General features: G+C 37.4%; 1 protein-coding gene across 1 annotated transcript; it reads left to right on the forward strand.

Annotated features, from left to right (window-relative positions):
- Nucleotides 1-705: 705 nt before the first annotated feature.
- On the forward strand, nt 706-6405 carry LOC133519695 (uncharacterized). Its single transcript, XM_061853748.1, has 2 exons — nt 706-1227; nt 6183-6405. The coding sequence occupies exons 1-2, from the start codon at nt 867-869 to the stop codon at nt 6221-6223; spliced, it is 402 nt and encodes a 133-aa protein (XP_061709732.1). The 5' UTR covers nt 706-866; the 3' UTR covers nt 6224-6405.
- Nucleotides 6406-19210: the final 12805 nt, after the last annotated feature.

Raw genomic sequence — 19210 nt, forward strand, 5'->3', positions numbered from 1 at the left:
ACTTGTTTGATTACAGTTTGGAGCTGAATCTGATTTTGATACAGATCCTCCATATTACGCTTTCTTGATAATTAGTACTGTAAAGAAAATAACTTGATAATGGGTGGTGGTAGACTTGCTTGGTCACCTTTCTTGATAACTCGTGTTCACTTTCTTTGCTTTCTTGATTGTTCGCGTATGTATGTCTGCCTTGTTGCTTAGTTGTTTGACCTTGTTGTCTTACTTGATGTCTTGATTATTTCTTCCTTACTTGCTGGTTAATATTCTTCGTGCACTTCGCTATCTGCCTACTCAATCCAGTCGGTGAGACCCGCTTGTGGGAAGCCAACTGAATTGAACTGACAAATAAATGAGCACAGAAGACGGTTATCGAAGGACCATTAATGTTAGAGTACTTGCTAACTCTAACATTTACTTGATAGATTCTTGATAGTAATGTGAAACACGAAAGACGAATTCTTGATATAAACTTGCTTTATTATAACTTGATAGGTGTGCACACTTATACAGTAGCGAACGTGATTATTTAATGAATGGAAAAAGGTACTTATTGACTAATTATAACACTTTTATATAAACTAAATGCTGATGGGGCAAATGATGAATATGATGCTTGTGCAATTTACTTGTACATAAACATAACCCGCCCACTACAGATATTTAATTTTATTGTGATGAATAATAACTCTCGTTCGCGCTCGCGCTCCAGGCGGCGCTCGCGCTCCAGGCAGCGTTCGCGCTCTGGGCGACGTTCGCGTACCAGGCGATATAGTGGAAGTAGATCGAGAGGGCCTACTCCAAAAAGGAGAAAATCGAATAAAATTGATGCTGACTTAGATACGAGGCTTAGCAAATTAGAGCGTTTAATGAAACAATTAGTAAATACATCTGCTCAAGGCTCGGCGACGGTGGAAAATAAGTCAAAGGGACAAAAAAATATAACCTCCGCCATTGCAGTTACAGTAGACCCAACAAACGACTGCGCTTCGATGTCAACGACGCCACCGATAGCAAGGTCTACCCCAGAGCTTGGCGGCGTTGGCGCCGTGTTGTCGGCGGGCGAGCTGACGTCACCGGGGGCGCGCGGGGAGCGCTCCATACCCCAGTCGCCGCTGCTACCGGTACCGGCCGCCTTCGTCCGGTGTGCGCCAAGAGAAGTTGGACCTGCCGCGGCCTCTTGCTCGAGAGCCAACTGCGGCGCTTCCACAGTTTGTACGTCGGAACAAGGTCAGATGAACAAATTATTATCGGGCTCTGATAATATACCTGTTTTTACCGGAGATGCATCAAGTGACATGACAGCGCAAGTTTGGATAAGACGTTTAGAGGCACTAGCAAAAATATTCAACTGGAATGAACGCTTTCTTATTTATCAAATGACGAACAAATTTGCCGGGAATGCTCGATTGTGGTTTAATTCGCAACAAGATATTGATTATACGTGGGACCAGTGGAAACAAAAATTAATAAGTGATTTTCCTGAAGGACGGGGCATAGCTTCAAAATTGTATGATTTTGTTACCGTAAAACGTGAGAATAATGAAAACGTTTTGGACTTTTATTACAAAAAGTTATTATTAGGAAAAAAATGTGATCAACCAGATCACGTTATAACTGACGTCATTATTTTCACGTTGAAAGATTCTTTGTTGAGAGCCGGCGCGCGGGGTGCCGCTTGCCGTGATACTAAAAGTCTATTGAAATACTTATCAGATGCTGGTTTTGATTATACAAATAAAAGTAAGGCTAGTTCGGTTAGTAACGATTCAGGTAAATCTAAAACAGCTCGAAAACAGTCTCAGCGCGATGACGTCACTTGCTATAAATGCGGTATTAAAGGTCATTTCTCTTCGAATTGTACAAAAACCGATGTAAAGCAATGTGATCGATGTTCTAAATATGGGCATGTTAATACTGATTGCAAAGAGCAGAGACATTGTACGAATTGCAACAAGTGGGGTCATGTCGCTGACAACTGTTTTCGCAAGAAAGACTCAAATACAAAGCCTCCAAAATTGTTTAAAATGTCAGATGTTGATGTAAATGACAGAAAATATCACAAACCTGTTATGATTAATAATGTTGAGTTAATGGCATACGTGGATTTTGGCAGCGCTATTAACACTATCACGGCCACGGCCGTTGCGCGCACGGGTTTGCAGTATACGCAGGGGTCGTCGCGGTGTATTAAAGCTTACGGTGGTGGCCTTATAACACCTATTGGTGAAATGACAGCTCACATTGCGCTAGATCAAGCTTCGGCTACCGTGCCAATTTATGTGGTAGAAGACGAAGTACAGGATACTGATATGATAATAGGTAGGACATTTACTGAGCTACCCAATCTACTTGTGATTAAGACTTTCAATCAGCTGACAATAAAAGAAATAGACAAAAATAGTACCGAACGTAGTGATCCGTTACCCGATAACCCCATATCAGTTGATCGGATATTAAAGTTAAACATTGTTCACGACACAACTTTATACCAAGGCGTTAATAAGGTATTAGTGTCTTTAGCCGATGATGGTGAAGAACACAGTGGTGATACAGTTATCGTAAAATCCTCTCATCATCGTACCCCGGGTAGAGAGCTAGATGTTTTAGGATGTCCAATTCGTTTACACGAAAGTGTTGGCGAACTTAACCTTATAAGTCATAGTCCCACGCCTATAAGGATTTACGCATCAAAATGTGTTGCGAGGGCTTACCCGGTTAAGGATAATACGTTGAACACTGACTTGGTTGGTGAAGATCGCCAAAACTTAGAACGTTTGTTAGATAAATATGAACACTGTTTTGCGGGACATGAGGGCCGGATAGGAGCATCTAATATTGAGATGTTTATTGAATTAACAAGTACAACGCCTTTCTACTACCGGCCGTATAGAATGTCATCCCAAGAACAAGTTAAGGTTAAACAAATTGTTGATAATTTACTAGATCAAGATATTATTGAACCCAGTGATTCCCCATACGCAAGCCGCGTAATACTTGTATAAAAAAAAATGGTGAGCCGAGGATGTGTGTTGACTACAGGCACCTTAATAGTATTACTAAAAAGGATAGGTATCCTTTACCTTTAATACAGGATCAAATCGACAAATTGAGGGGACAAAAATATTTTAGTACCTTAGACATGTGTTCGGGGTATCATCAATTGTGGATACATCCTGATAGTAGGAAGTTCACTTCATTTGTCACACCTTTTGGACAATACCAATACAAGAGAGTCCCATTCGGATTGGCCAACGCTCCGGCTGTTTTCCAACGGGCTATTAATCAGATGTTGGGAAACCTTAGGTTTAAATTTGCTGGGGCTTATTTGGATGACATAATGTGTTACTCCGAGACAGTTTCTGAAGGGTTAGAAAGACTCGAACAAATACTTAGTCTGATATCATCGACAGGTCTGACGTTGCGTAAAGAAAAGTGTGCATTTCTTAAAACTCAGATTGAGTACCTCGGATTTGACATTGCGGTGGGTGAAATTCGACCTTCATCAAAGAAGTTGGAAGCGGTTGAGAATTTTCCCAAACCTAGTACAGTTCACCAGCTAAGGCAATTCATTGGATTAGCCAGCTACTTTAGAAGATTTATACCGTCGTTCGCATTGATTTCACGTCCGTTGACAATTCTCCTTAAAAAAAATGCCCATTGGCTTTGGGAAAAATCTCAAGACGAATCTTTTAACAAAATTAAATCGATTTTAGTTTCGCATCCGGTATTGGCCATATATAATGAGGAGTTCGAAACACAAGTTCACACAGATGCGTCTGCGATTGGTCTAGCAGGAGTCCTTATGCAAAAACAATCGAATGGAGAGTTTAAGCCCGTAGCTTACGCGAGTCGACAGACAACACAGGCTGAGGGCAAGTATCACTCGTATGAGCTCGAAGCACTTGCGGTGGTCATGAGCTTAAAGAAATTTCGGGTATATTTATTGGGAAAACCTTTCACGGTTGTAAGCGATTGCAATGCTTTAAGCACTACATGGACTAAGCGTGATATGATTCCCCGGATAGGTCGATGGTGGCTGGAATTATTAGAATATGACTTTAAAGTTACTTACCGTCCAGGGAAACAAATGCAACACGCTGACGCCCTTAGCCGAAACCCAGTTGAATCAGTGTTTCATATTGATCAAACGACTTGGGTTACGGCTGTGCAACAAGCTGATCCTAAATTAAATGCTATTATACATGATTTGAAAAATGAAACCGCTAACAAGGACATTAAAAAAGAATATTGTATAACTGACGGGTTATTGTGCAAAGTTATAGAGGGCAAAAAGAGAATTGTTATACCTAAGTCTGTGAGGTGGCGTATGGTTAAAATGTTTTATGATGACAACGGTCATATGTCTGAAGAAAAGGTCATTGAGCTAATAAAAAGAAAATATTGGTTTGAAAAATTACGTCGATTTGTTACAAAATATGTCAAAAGTTGTATTTCCTGTCAATTTGCAAAGAAACCAACAGGTATTCAACGTGGTAAACTAAATCCTATTGATAAAGGAAACCAACCATTTGAGACGATTCACGTCGATCATCTAGGTCCATTTTGCGAGTCAAGACAGGGTAACACGTATCTTTTGTTAGCAGTTGATGGATTTACTAAGTATGCTTGGTTACAGCCAGTACCAAATACAAAGGCAGAACACGTGTTATCCACTTTGGCATTACTTGAGAAAGTGTTTGGTCGACCCATTCGTATAATAAGTGATCGAGGTAAATGTTTTGCCAGTCAACAAATGGCAAATTATTGCATCAGTCGACATATAAAACATGTTATGAACGCTGTTGCTTGTCCCCGCGCGAATGGACAAGTTGAGCGCGTAAACAGAACTGTTCTACAGTCTCTCACTGCTTGTATTGGAGACAAGCACGATGCTTGGGAAGACTACGTGTCTCAGGTGCAACGTGGTATTAATTCAACGATTAATAATTCTACTAGGCAAAGTCCCGAAAGTTTAGTGTTTTCATTTAGGCCTAGATTTCCTCTCGAAGCCTCTTTTCCACAACAAGAGATTTCCAACGCTGAAAAGATTCGTAAAGAAGTGGCTGACCGCTTACACTCGAATGCAGCTCACATGAAAACTCGCTACGATCGTAAACGAATTTCGGCTTTACAATTTAACATTAACGATTTAGTTCAAGTTGAACGTAGAATATTGAAAAAGGGTATAACTAGTGGAAAATTAGTTGACAAGTATGCAGGTCGTTATAAGGTTACGAGGGTATATCCGAATGATCGATACGAGGTTGAATCGCTCAATTCTAGGGGACGTAAATATCGTAATGTTATAGCGGCGGATAAAATGAAACCGTTTAGAATTCAAGAGAACTCAGATTTAGAAAGTGATACGGGCGATGATGAATCTGAAAATTAAGTGATATTCTCTGTCAATAAATAAAAACAAAGAAATAAATATTTTTTTTTTTGATTATCAAGTTCGTTGATCATTTTAATCTTCAAATAGAACGTATAAAACATTATTGTAATTCTTAGTTTAATTGTGATCATAAACTAATCTTAATCTATAATGTCTGTTATCTAATTGTTTTGTCGATTATAATTTTAGTTGTGTCTTGGTATAAGACTATTAAAAAGATTGTTGTTGGATATTAATAATATTGCCAAATTTAAACAGGTTTTGTTATTTAATCATTCATCCACGTAAAATAATAATACTTATAAAACGGACCGGAGGTCATTGTCCACCACAAGGTTAGTTAAACGTTTTATTTTATTATTATTGAAAATTTTGGATTTTTACAAATTTTGACTCCATAGTTCGGAGTATTGGTTCAATAGAGACTTCGGTCTCACAGTGGAATTACGTTGTTTACGTACTATCTCGTGTTCATTCTATAGGCTCAGGATCATCAGATAGATGGAGCCTATAGTCAGATTGGTTTGAGAACAAGAATACAAAGTATTTTCCGGCTAGATCTCGTAGGCTCAGAAGCATCAGATTGATGGAGCCTATGACCAGAGAGGTTAAGACCAGTCAGGTTTGAGATCATAGACGAGATTTTAAAAGTCCGCCTCGTGAGCGAGGTCAGTTAGACAACGTTCATGGCCAGACAGGCTAAGATCAGTCAGATTTGAGGCGGGCTGGGTACTCTTCAATTGTTACGTTCCTCTGACCCTCACTATAGGAATTATATGAATTTCAGGTAATCCGGGGACGAATTACCATCAGGATGGTCGACTGTAGGAAGGTGAACTCCGGAGACTGTCGCCCCGCCAGCGCGGCTCCCCCTTCCCCCCAACGCCGCGCCCCGCAGACGCCGCAGCGCAAGAGTCGACTCGTCCATTTGCCCCGCGGTCCGCCTCACGGCACGCACGTACCGTCGTCTAAGCCTCTGAGTTTACGATTACGCAAATAAATAATTTAGAGAGCAAGTTTTATCTCATTTCTGGACCCTTGCTAACACTATACACAAATAAAGCTACGACAACGTAAAGATGAGTGTGAATTTTTATTGAGTTTTATACTTAGGCTCGCTACAATGATTGCTAACGCACTAAGTATCACGCGCCTGTGTTGCTATGTTTATTACAAATTACAAATATTACAGTACAATACCTTTTTTTAGTACTACGTCGGTGGAATACCGCCCGCCTACGGCCCGCCTGATAGTAAGCAGTCACCGTAGCCTATAGACGCCTGCAACTCCAGGGGTATTACATGCGCGTTGCCGACCCTAATACTCTGCACCCTCGTCAAGCACGTTTTAGTGATCTAAACTATAAACTTAAGACTTTTAGGTCATTAAATATAAAGAAAACAGAAGACTTATGGGGTCTGTCAGTCAAAGTATTACATTCCATTATTGAATCGATTGCACCATACTTAGCTGAGATTTTCAACAGATGCATTGATGCTGGAATTTTTCCAGATATTATGAAACATAGCAAAATTATCCCGTTGTTTAAATCAGGAACAAGAACCGACTCCACAAACTTTAGACCTATTTCAATACTACCGGCATTAAGCAAAGTGTTCGAGAAACTTATTCTAAATCAACTATCGTCACATTTCAACAGAAATAAACTGCTTGATAGCAATCAATTTGGTTTTACCAGAGGTCGATCAACTACTGACGCCGGTGTGGTACTTCTAAAACACATCTTTGACGCTTGGGAAAAAGCTCAAGATGCTATTGGAATTTTCTGTGATCTGTCGAAGGCATTTGATTGCGTTGATCACGAAAATTTAAAGAGAAAATTAAGCCACTATGGGATAAAAGCTAGTGCCCTTGACCTTGTCTCATCGTACCTTTCGAATAGAACTCAGCGAGTAGTTATTAATGGAACTCAATCGGCTGGGTCCCCGGTAGCCCTCGGAGTGCCGCAAGGTTCAATTCTTGGTCCCTTCCTGTTTTTGGTATACATCAATGACCTACCAAAAGTTGTGCAAGAAAGACATGATATAGTGTTGTTTGCAGATGACACTTCCCTTATATTTAAAGTGAACAGAAAGGAAAATAGATTCGAGAGCATTAATGACGCGCTATCTACCGTATTAAACTGGTTTACGGCAAACAATTTGCTTTTGAACGCAAAGAAAACCAAATGCATCAAATTTACGCTACCTAACGTCAAGCAGGTAAATAACAGCAAGATTAAAATAAAAGGTGATACGCTGGAATTTGAAGATCGAACTGTTTTCCTGGGAGTCACTTTAGACTCAAAACTGCAATGGCATGCACATATAGCCACTTTAGCCGGCAAACTTAGTTCAGCAGCCTATGCAGTGAGGAGAATCAGACAGCTAACAAACGTAGAGACGGCCAGGCTGGTATACTTTAGTTACTTCCATAGTGTTATATCGTATGGAATTCTGTTGTGGGGAATAGCGGCAGACATTCAGACAATATTTGTACTGCAAAAGCGAGCTGTACGTTCCATCTATGGACTGGGCGCTCGAGTATCCCTAAGAGAGAAATTTAAAGATGCAAGCATTCTTACCGTTGCATCTTAATACATACTTGAGAATATTATGTATGTTCGGAAAAACATTAACGAATTCAAGCTTAACAGTGATATCCATAACTATAACACTAGAAACAAGCATAAACTTGCTGTGCCCGCCCACCGCCTCCGTAAGGTTAGTACGTCTTTCGTCGGGAACTGTACACGTTTTTATAACAAAGTTCCCACTGATATAGTGAATTTGCCTCTTAACAAATTTAAGTCACACGTTAAGAGCTCTTTGTTAAGTAAGGCGTATTATGCTGTGAATGATTTCATAGATGATAAGGATGCCTTTAAGTCAGTAGCTTGATCTTGATAGTATGATAAAAATGTCAGTAATAGTGTTTTCGTTTTCTTCCTGTGAAATAACCATACTAGCGTCCAGTAGAACTGACACAAGAGAACATCATGTTCTCGTTTGATTGTATTATTTTAGTTTTGGACACTTAGAGACCTTATACACCTCTAAGATTTTATTTTATTTTAAATTTTATTTTATTTTAAATTCTATTTTATTTTAAATTTCATTTTATTTTAATACCTATTTTAATGATTTGGACACTTAGAGACCTGTACATCTCTAAGTCAATTTTAATTTTAATTTATAATTTAGTTTTATAGGTAGGCACTCCTTATGAATAATATGTAGTCGCGCTTATGTGGCGCTATGCCGTCTTTAATGTAACTTACAAGCACAAATATTGTATCTTACAATTTTTATTATTATATTTATATTAATACAACCCGGCAGCTTGAACATGTCATGCTCGCTTAAAAGTCTTTACTTACGGTGGCGTCGTTGATCGGGTCGCCACTTTCCCGAATGAAGGTTGAGGGAGGCGATGGCTGAGATACACGTCATACTCGTGAACGGGTGCTGTTTGTGGAGACCGGTCTGTTTAAGCTTACACGGGGTACAGGTTATGTTAAAGTATGTAACTTTACTTTTGAGTGACATTAACGTGAGACACTTCATTCGGTTCTTGTCTGTTTTAATTTTTTTGTCTTTTAATTATTTATATAAGAATTCAAGCCTTGGCGACCCTCTACATCTCTAAGGATAATTTAATATATATTTTTATATTTTATCTCTGACACTTAGAGACTTATACATCTCTAAAGAATTTTAGTATTTTATGGTTTTATTTTTTTATCATAGTTTTTTTTGTGTAATTTGACATTTAGAGACAGTATACATCTCTAATAAAGTATTTATTATTTCATAGATTCGATATTTGTAATTGTTTTTTTTTTTTAATTTATTGATTGTAAAAATGGACATGTAAAAGTGCCCCTGTGGCCTATTTGCTGAATAAATGTTAAAAAAAAAAAAAAAACTTTTCTTTCTATGACGTCACGTTTTTGTACTATAGTTTATGAAACTGGCGTGAGTGCTAATATAAACATTTTTTTTACACCTGACAGCAACTTGTTTGCTGACAAAAATCATAAACTTTTTAAAGACTCTTACGTTTTTGTCAATCAACATAGGTAGCTCATTAATCATTCTCATATTTATCGTATAACGTTATTACCTAGCTTATAGCTTTATAACTACTTAATTTTGTAGCGCTTGGCTTGGCTGTAATGCTGTAAAATTGTATTTCAATAAATATCAAATAAACGAAAGTCAATCTGGCATGATAAGATATGATACAATTGATTTCATTGAAAAATTCCCAAAAAGTAAAACAAACATAATACGCTTAAACACTACTTAAATACTATATATATATTTCAGGTATGCCAACCCATATGACACATTACAAAATACAATTCAAATATTTAAAAAAATACTAAAAATACATTAAATAACAAATTTAACAACTACAAACATAAGTAATGATTACACAAATAAATTAAATAATTATTAGCGGCACTAGGTAGAAATCATTACTTTGTTTGGCCAGTGATTTTTCTTCCCAGTATTTTGTCATGGGGCAGTCCAAGCGCTCAGCAAACATGCTCAGGATGGTGTTGGAGCTGCCGCGTACTCTGTTCAACAGTGACGCTACTCTCTTCCTTCTGACGGCGCGGCGTGAAAGCCTCCGCGAACATACCCGACGCACTGCAGCGTCGCGGCAGCTTCATCAGCATCCTGAATATTCTATAAATGTAAAAGCATGGTTTAAAGAAGTAAACAGCAAAATATAAAGACTTGTAAGCAAAAATTCTAGCTGAGTAATATTTTAAATTAGGTAATACCTATCTAAACTAAACACACAGCACGAATAGTTAGTTATAAATACAAACTCCTTTTACTTTTCTTTGTCTGAACTTATGTAGATGCTAGCGATGCTCATATGAAAATATCTTTTTTATTTCGGTTTCAGTTGCTGCCTCTGAATTTAGCCGACCAAATCAATCTAGATCGATATTTATTAAGTAACTATTTTAGAAATTTTATTGTTCTGAAACTTTTAGCGTAGTTTGCTTGCAAAAAAAGTCAGAAACTCTGGCAAGTTATGCAAGTAAATATTAAAATTTATATATCTATTTTTTTCGTGGGCACTCTGTAAAACTAATTACCTATTAGTTTTGAAATATCTGCACATCGGCTGCAAACTATCTTTAATTTCTATACCAATATACAATAATAATAAACATATCCACCTCCTGTATTATGTTACTTTCATTTAAACAGCCCTAAATACCGAAAACATGACTTTAACAACCTTTGAAAACTACTTTATTAAAAATATATTCCGAGCAAAGGGGTACTATTTTATTTCATTACCAAGCGTTCTCATTACGTATAACCAATAGAGATGATCTCCGATTAGTGCATAGTTGTAAGAGATCTTGAGTTCACACATATACTGGTATTTCACTCTCTTGCGCTTGGTATGCGATGATAATCACCGACCTATGCAAGCGAAACGCTGTGTAAAAATTACACCACCGAGAAGGTTGACATAGGAAATGTTAATTAAAACGGCGCACCCACTAGTGCAGGAACTCGAGTCGACAATATTAACCTTAGAATATTACAGAAGTTGTTACAAAATTACAAAAGTCATTCCTGGTAATGCCCGTGTAACATTGACTGACCTCTGGAAGTCTAGACACACGATATGTAGTATATTATAATTGTGTATTTTCTACCCAATCAATTATAAACCAGACGCAAGAATCATGACTATTCGGCTCCAAGTAAATGACAATACCTAGTTATTTGTTTTACAGGGCAAAGTTTTTTAACCGCTCATGCTAATATTGATACCCGAGCAAGCGAAAGATTTGAAAAGTGGAATCTTGAGCGATGTGAGGGTTTCCACGAGGGTCAAACAAATTTTGCTATCGATTGAAATACAAACTTTTTCACCACACCAACTCAAGGAAAATACTAGCTTTAAAACATGAAACAAAATCAAAGCAAATCAAATACAAATGAAAGTTATTAAAGGCCGGTTCCTCCCTTAGCTGCATGGTCCGAAGGACAATTTTAACTTACAAGTTGATTTGATTTCATTGTATCATTCGCACGTGCATTTCACTTGAAATTATCTAATTATAGACTAGTAATCATATCATGCCACTCCAGGTGGCAGCCGCTTTTGTAAAAACATAGCGCCTGTATTTTTGGATCAGATATAATTATGAAAAGGTGGGGAGATTTTAAGCAGATTAGTGGTGTTTTCGAACGTATAAATAAACTCAAAGTGAACATGCGAATGAACATGGAATTCATTCATAAAGTGAGTATGCACTTTTACTTAAATTCACAGTAGAGGTCGACTTGCGGAAAATTCCCAGGCGAACTAACCAAACCGGGCGGAAGTCTGTTGGCTAACCTTCATTAAATTTATACCACTTACTTAGCCTGTTCGTTTTGTTTCCCTAAACAAACGCCAACTTTTCATTTGTAAATTTGATCGATCGGCAACATTAGGACTAGTGATGAGACGTGCTGCTTCCTGAAAGTTACCAGGGAAAATGTTCCACTCAAGTAGAAATTGAGAAATTTTTCGAAGTTTTCGATTACCGCGATAAAAAAAAACGAAGTATATAAATGGATTAGGTATATCGTTTATAATGAATTTTAAATATATCTCGACATTTGGAATCCCTTAAAAGGTATTTTAAAATCAAACGCGATCTGATTACATAGTTTTATTTCAAATGATTAGAAGGTTTTTTACATTGGAATATGAATTGAGGTCGTCAACTCGTCAATCTCACTTTCCTACAAGTGTGTTTCAATTGACCTTGGCAATTAATATTCAGTTACTACATACTCTATCAGTAGCAGGTACCTTGTCCGCATTTTGATATTTTTTTATCATAACCAGTGGGGCTCGGCGCGTGACCCATTGGCTATTATAGTGAGATGATTATAAATGTATTATCTCTAAAAATTGATTATTTTGTTTATTACTACAACAACAAAATGAAAACATTGAATGGGTAAATTTTTTCACCTATGGATATTTCCATGGAGAATATTTCCGAGGCCCATCACTAATAAGGGCCAACATACAGACCAGGCCCACACCAACCTATTCAGCGCTTATGTTAAAAAATTGATCTGTCATTGTTCCGCCTTTGAAGATACGACCATTTAGGTACAACAGAGCTCGGCAGAGTTCTGCCTACAGTACCTGAGATAACACAACATGTTTATTTATACACAACATGATTGAAATGTAAATTTGGTTCGTTGAATAATTTCCGGTTTTCACGGATACACAAAATTGATACTTAAATACAAAGGCCATACACATAGGGACCTAAAGTGTAACACCGTTCAGACTAGCGTATTTCTCTGCGCGTATACGGTCGTTTCAACGTTCAGATCTGACACGGGTGTTACATTTCCCTACATTTGTTTTTTTAATCGCTTGCACGTGCGTTACTTTTGCCTACGCGTACGCTCGTATAATACGCTAGTCTGAAAACGAAAAAAAAAACTCCGCTATCCGGAGCCAGAATGATTTCAATATCTTCGTTTACTCAAAATCAGTTCAGCCATTTAGTAGTTAGAAAACATAAGGACGGAAGTACGTATAAAAATATAGGACAAACTAATTACCCTCCTTTTTAGGGTTCCGTAGCCAAATGGCAAAAAACGGAACCCTTATAGATTCATCATGTCCGTCTGTCTGTCCGATTATGTCACAGCCACTTTTTTCCGAAACTATAAGAGCTATACTGTTCAAACTTGGTAAGTAGATGTATTCTATGAACCGCATTAAGATTTTTACACAAAAATAGAAAAAAAAAACAATAAATTTTGGGGGTTCCCCATACTTAGAACTGAAACTCAAAAAATCTTTTTTCATCAAACCCATACGTGTGGGGTATCTATGGATAGGTCTTCAAAAATGGTATTCAGGTTCCTAAAATCATTTTTTTCTAAACTGAATAGTTTGCGCGAGAGACACTTTTAAAGTGAAAAAATGTGTGTTTCCTCCCCCCCCCCCCCCCCCCCTGTAACTTCTAAAATATCACAATGAAAAATCTAAAAAAATATATGATATAGATTACCATGCAAACTTCCACCGAAAATTGGTTTGAACGAGATCTAGTAAGTAGTTTTTAAATACGTCATAAATGGTACGGAAGCCTTCATGGGCGAGTCCGACTCGCACTTGGCCGCTTTTTTAATATTCGTATAGTCAGGTAAAAAATTTCAGATTTTCAATCACTTCATCTCTGTCCTGGTAGGTACCCATACTGATTCAATGAAATATGTGTATCACAAAAAGTAATTTCCGTAAACGAAAAGATATGTCTGTAGGTGCCTAAATAATGTATTTTAGGTGCCACCCGCGTCGTCACAGAAATAGAAAATATCAGATAGGATCGGTCTGCACATAACATACATCATCCGATGACAGGGACATGACACCGTAACAAACAGAGCTAGATCGGGATATTGGGAGTATGGCGTAATGCTATAGATTACACAACATAACAACAGATACAACAGAGATGACAAGAGAACTTAAATTTAAATATGCTATTCTTTTAGGCACCAGTTGGCAAAGCTTGCCAATCCACTCAGCTTCGTCGAAACTAGTCTATATAAGTGTTTTCAATAAAGTGACAATCTAACGCAGCGGCTTACGTGAGCGATGACTCGCGAATGCGACGCGGCGCGGCGCGGTGCGGCGCGGCGGCTCACCGCCATTCGGAGATCGCCCACGTAAGACACTTCCATAGGGATCAAAGGATTGAATTCACCCGCGCCGCGCCGCTTCGCGTTCGCAAGTTATTCGCTCACGTAAGATACTGCCTAAGAGGATACTTAATAGTAGATGACCACTTCCCCTTAAAAATATAGTCCCCATTTTTGTCTCTGGACATTGTCACCATGGGGGAAAAATGTACACAATTTCATGCATATTAAACATGATTATTATAAGAGTTAGGAGCGGAAAACAAATTTCACACAATTTTTTATAAATTGCTGACTCTTTTCATATTATTTTTTGATTAAACGAAGGAGCATAGCTGTGGTTTATATACCTACATCGAATTGTGTAAAAATACTCCAAAATAGGGACGTTTGTAAGGAAAGGCGGCTTTGCGCGGTCGTCCACTTTCCTGCTAACTATACCCCGTTTTTTTTTCAGATTAGAAATGTCTCAATAGTAGTAGTAATTTTATTCTTGCAAAATTTAATCTGAGAAGCCACTAATCATGCACTACATTATAGGGACTCTAGCAATTTGTAAGAAAAATTAATTACCTAAAATACAAATTTGACGGACTTATACTCGTATGTTACACACATTATACTGGTAATAGGGATGGTGGTAATGGTGGTGGCGGTATTTAAAAAAATCAAGTCTTAGGCCATATGTTGCTAGCATACAATTATTGGCAAGAGTCTGTTCTTAAGAGGGGTCGTAAAGCCTGGAAATTAAAAAGGAACAAAAGACATGGCACGCCGCGCGAAATTTGCGGTGGAAGATTTGCCGATCGCGCGAGATTTAACGTTTTACCTTATACTTTTGTTTAAAATTATGCTAGTCGAATCCCTCTACTATATCACCAGCTATTTTATACTAAAATTATTATGCTATGGGCAGGTTAACGATATATTATACATTCGAAAATAAATGAAAATTAAGAAAAACTTTAAATAGACTAGTTTTTACGAAAAATAAAACAAAACGTATTTATCTATAATTTTTTCAAGAACATATACTTAATATTTATTGTGTAAAAAAAATACAAAAAGTAATAAAATATATATATATATTTTTGGCGGAATTGACTTAAATTTGTGTAAGATTTTTCCTTCTTATGACCTCAGGAATACGTGTTTTTTTCCGTTTCCTTGCGGGCAACTTGTATAGGTAAGATACGATGGGTCTGGCGTAGCATCCTCTCTTATGACAGTGTGAACGAGCAGCTAACAAACATTGATTAATACCTACATGTGTCTTATTTAGATCCTTTATCTATATACCTATAGAACAAAAAACAATAGTCTATAACGTACTAATTTTAAGAATACATAGTTATAATTATGCTAACCCCGATGGATTTTTATGTCTGAAATAAACGATTATTATTTTATTTCATTATTTAATAGATTGTGACAGATACTTACTCAAAAGCGAACAGTAGCTGTAGTTAGAAAAAATCAAAGGTAGCAGATACTTTTATGGCGTTGTTTCATGCGATACTATTAATGCTGACAGTACCTACATTTTTTGAGCAAGAAAATGGTAAATAACATTTCATTTCAGAGATCCTTGAAAGTTAATCATAAAGGAGACGCTATGTGCACAATGTGGGATGAAAAGGTGCTTATTGCCTCGCTTTTGCAGCACTAATTATACCGTAATTAAGATTGACGATAATTACCATGTCTATGCTTCTGTCTAAAAGGAAGTTAAATGTGGGAAATACATTTATATTTAAAAGAGTACTATAGGAGTAGGGACGGGAGGCTACTATAAGTAATGCGGCTAAGCTAACGGAGAACGCCTAGAAGTTTCAGTTTTTCTTTGATTCTACAAACGAATTTCATTGCATTCTATAGGAGAATTAATTGACATTAACAGTAGCAAAAACATTTTTAACTTAATAATTAATAATTTTTAAACAATAATGACTCCTCAAAAACCCGAGTTGCCCCACTCCTAGCTTAACGCTTTAGGCCCGCTGGTAATCACTACCAACGAGGAGAATTTAATTACAAAACTAATTTTGAGACTAGTTTTTATACTAATTCAAAAAAAAATATTTTTTAACCGCAGGGCAGCTGTTAGGAAGTAACGACCCCGCGGACCGGGGTACTCCCGAGAGTCGGTCAGGGTCTCCGTCTCCGGCGTGTCTTCGTCGGTCGGAGTGGACCCCAAGGGGACCCGTAGGACTCTTTGCTCTGGCTTGCCTTCATTGGCCGTCCAGAGAGGAGTCGTTAGAGCTATATGCTCGGGAGGTGGAAGTGAAAACTTGCATAAGACGCGATTTGGCACAGTAGCTGTTATCAGTCACTGGGCAGAAAGCGGCGTACACCTCTCGACACCCCTGAGCCGCCCACGCCGGTGTTGCTCCTGGTCGTCTTCACGAAGACAGTTTCAGGGGCCCATCTTAGGTAGCAATCTTTTTACTTCTAAACCTACATTTTAAAATATTACAAGGTAGCTAATGCTATTTAGGATAGAAATCCTGTCTCCTCACTCTCATCGGATTTTAGACTTCGTAGCTTCCTTAAGGGAAAGTTAAGGTATAATACTATTTTTTTTAAATACATTAAAATATTTTGCTACCTACATTACATATAATCATATACGCGAATTCAAAATATTTGGAAGGGTATATTTAGCATTATTCTGTCTCAATTTTGTTAGCCGTAATCCCAGATTTTCGGTATAGCCTAGTTAAGCCTAGCACAAAGCTAATTGATCGCACTGGCGACGTAGAAACCTCAAATATCATAGTCTTTGCGAAGCGGGGCGCCATTGTAGCAGTAATCTTTTCTAATCCTTTCTATTGAATACCTACTCGTACTCTTTAGAAAGTAACACATTTTTGGAACTAACACTAAGTTCTCAATTGGAACATGTATTGATATACAATCACTAGGATATATTTTATACAATCTCTCTATTATTTACAAGCAGAAGTAAATCAATATTGAACTTCACAAGGCCCTATTTTTCAAATGCTTGCATCAGACATTTTAAGCGCTTGGAAACTTGAAACGTAACTCTGCGATGAATCAACACCTTATTGAGTTTGGGCTTGTTAAATCGACTTGATAACAGGCGCAGGCAAATCATTTTCTTAAGAAAAGTATGGTAGGTATCAAAGCTTGTATCGAAAGTAACATATTATGGTTATTTTCGAAATCAGCCGACATTTGGAAGTAGTTGTAACTACACGAATATACTTAAAAGACAAGGAATTAGAAAGGAATAAAATATATGGCGCTCCGTGCGTAACCTGCGACGGAAAATTTGGCGATTTTGGGTTTTAGCGTTTTACCTCTATAACTTTGAGAAGATGAGATTATAATTATAGTGGGAGCACTCTGGACAAGGTTGGCAAGAGCGAGGAGATACTGGAAGGAGTTGGAGGAGGCCTTTGCCAACAGGCACACTGAACTAAGAGATTTCATATAACTATTCAAAACTAACTATCAAAAAAAAACCTCGAACATCGAGGGTTCCGTGCAAAAATTTACGGTTTTCGCAATTTTTCCTTTACCTGTGCTATAAGACGTTGCTTCGTACCAATTTTCAAGATTCTGAGTTCACAGGGAGTACCCTGTAGGTTTTGATTCCCTTGCGAGTGTCGAAAATTTGCGGAAATTCGCGGCATAAATGGCTGTATCTTTTGATTGCGTTGGTTTACAAGTTTGATTTTTCCACAGCTCCATGGGACAGTAGATCTGAGTATTTAATATAAATTCCAGCTTGATACCTTCACGTGTTCCTGAGAAAAAGGGTCTTGACAGAGAGACAGACGGACGGACGGCCAACAAAGTGATCCTATAAGGGTTCCGTTTTTTCCTTTCAAGGTACGGAACCCTAAAAACAACAAACATGTTCAGTACAAAAGGCTATATAAATAAATATAAATATAAAATACTTCTCTTTACAATTTTTTACAAGTCAAATTCCTCGGCTATGGTATGCAGGGTAACGATATACAATTGAAATATAAATGAAAATTAGACGTGTTTTCGTGATATTTTTTTCTGTCAAGCCAACATTAACCTTTTAAGGTTTTGCTTAAAGTCTGCCCTCGCAAATAGGTAGTCCGTATAGTCTAGTTTCTGCGTGATGTTTTTCGAGGCATGTAAATGATTAAAACAAATGATTAATTATTTATTGAAACATACATTTTACAGTAGGTACAACAAAAAGTGACATACAATTAGAAACAAATACACACAAAACAATAATATATAAATAAACTACTATCTTATTCTAAAAGACCTCCGTGGGCTGCACCGGGTGCAAAGGTGCCCATCACACTTGCCGCGTTACCGCGCTGGATAGCGATGGCCAACCTCTGCACCAGGTACGAACCCGCGCGGGCATCAGAGGTCTTCTCCCTAATCCTACGTCCTACTTCCCTACTACTACTGATTAAAACGAGTAAAATTCAATACAAAAAGTATAATTTTGCGTTAGCCCCCTCTTGAGTATGTATAAGTGATGCAATGAATACGAATATTCGTAATCGCCAAATATTGAAAAGGTCCGAGGTCATTTGTTCCGAGAATTGTTAGCTGCTCTGGGACTACTCATGCGATTTGAATATTATGTGTACCATTCTGATGGATTTTTTGATAGGTATATTGAGATGGTGTAAAATTATTTTCAGGAAATGCTTAGTTTTGGAGAACGAACTGAATTCATCCCGGGTAAATTCAAATTCGAGCTTAATTGTAACAAAAATTTGCCATTTTTTGTAATTTATAACTTCATATAAAACAGCTTTCAGTGAAAAATATAAAATAAACGACTATTTATTATACTTTTTTTTTACGACAACCCGTTACCATAATTAGCGTTGACACATCTCTCACAATGCTATAAGTAGATAATATTTTAATCTCACAAGTAGAGCCGAAGTAGCTAACAACTGTGAACTAACAAGAGTCTTAAGGGCTTAAGATTAACAAAAAATGGTATTACTTTGAGTATTGCTAAGAAAGATTAAGTATAAAACATTACAAATGTAATCCAAATTCATGCTGCAAGTATGTGCCATTCAAAATCGGAATGGAAAAACGTCCAATCTACTAGGTAGC

The sequence above is a fragment of the Cydia pomonella genome, chromosome 7 (assembly GCF_033807575.1).
Source record: "Cydia pomonella isolate Wapato2018A chromosome 7, ilCydPomo1, whole genome shotgun sequence".
In the NCBI taxonomy this organism is placed as follows: domain Eukaryota; kingdom Metazoa; phylum Arthropoda; class Insecta; order Lepidoptera; family Tortricidae; genus Cydia; species Cydia pomonella.

Excerpts from the sequence above, each read along its gene's own strand:
- LOC133519695 (XM_061853748.1), top strand. The coding sequence starts at position 867 with ATGAAACAATTAGTAAATACATCTGCTCAAGGCTCGGCGACGGTGGAA. Across the intron at positions 1,228-6,182 it reads AGTTTGTACGTCGGAACAAG|GTAATCCGGGGACGAATTAC; the intron begins GTCAGATGAACA and ends TATGAATTTCAG.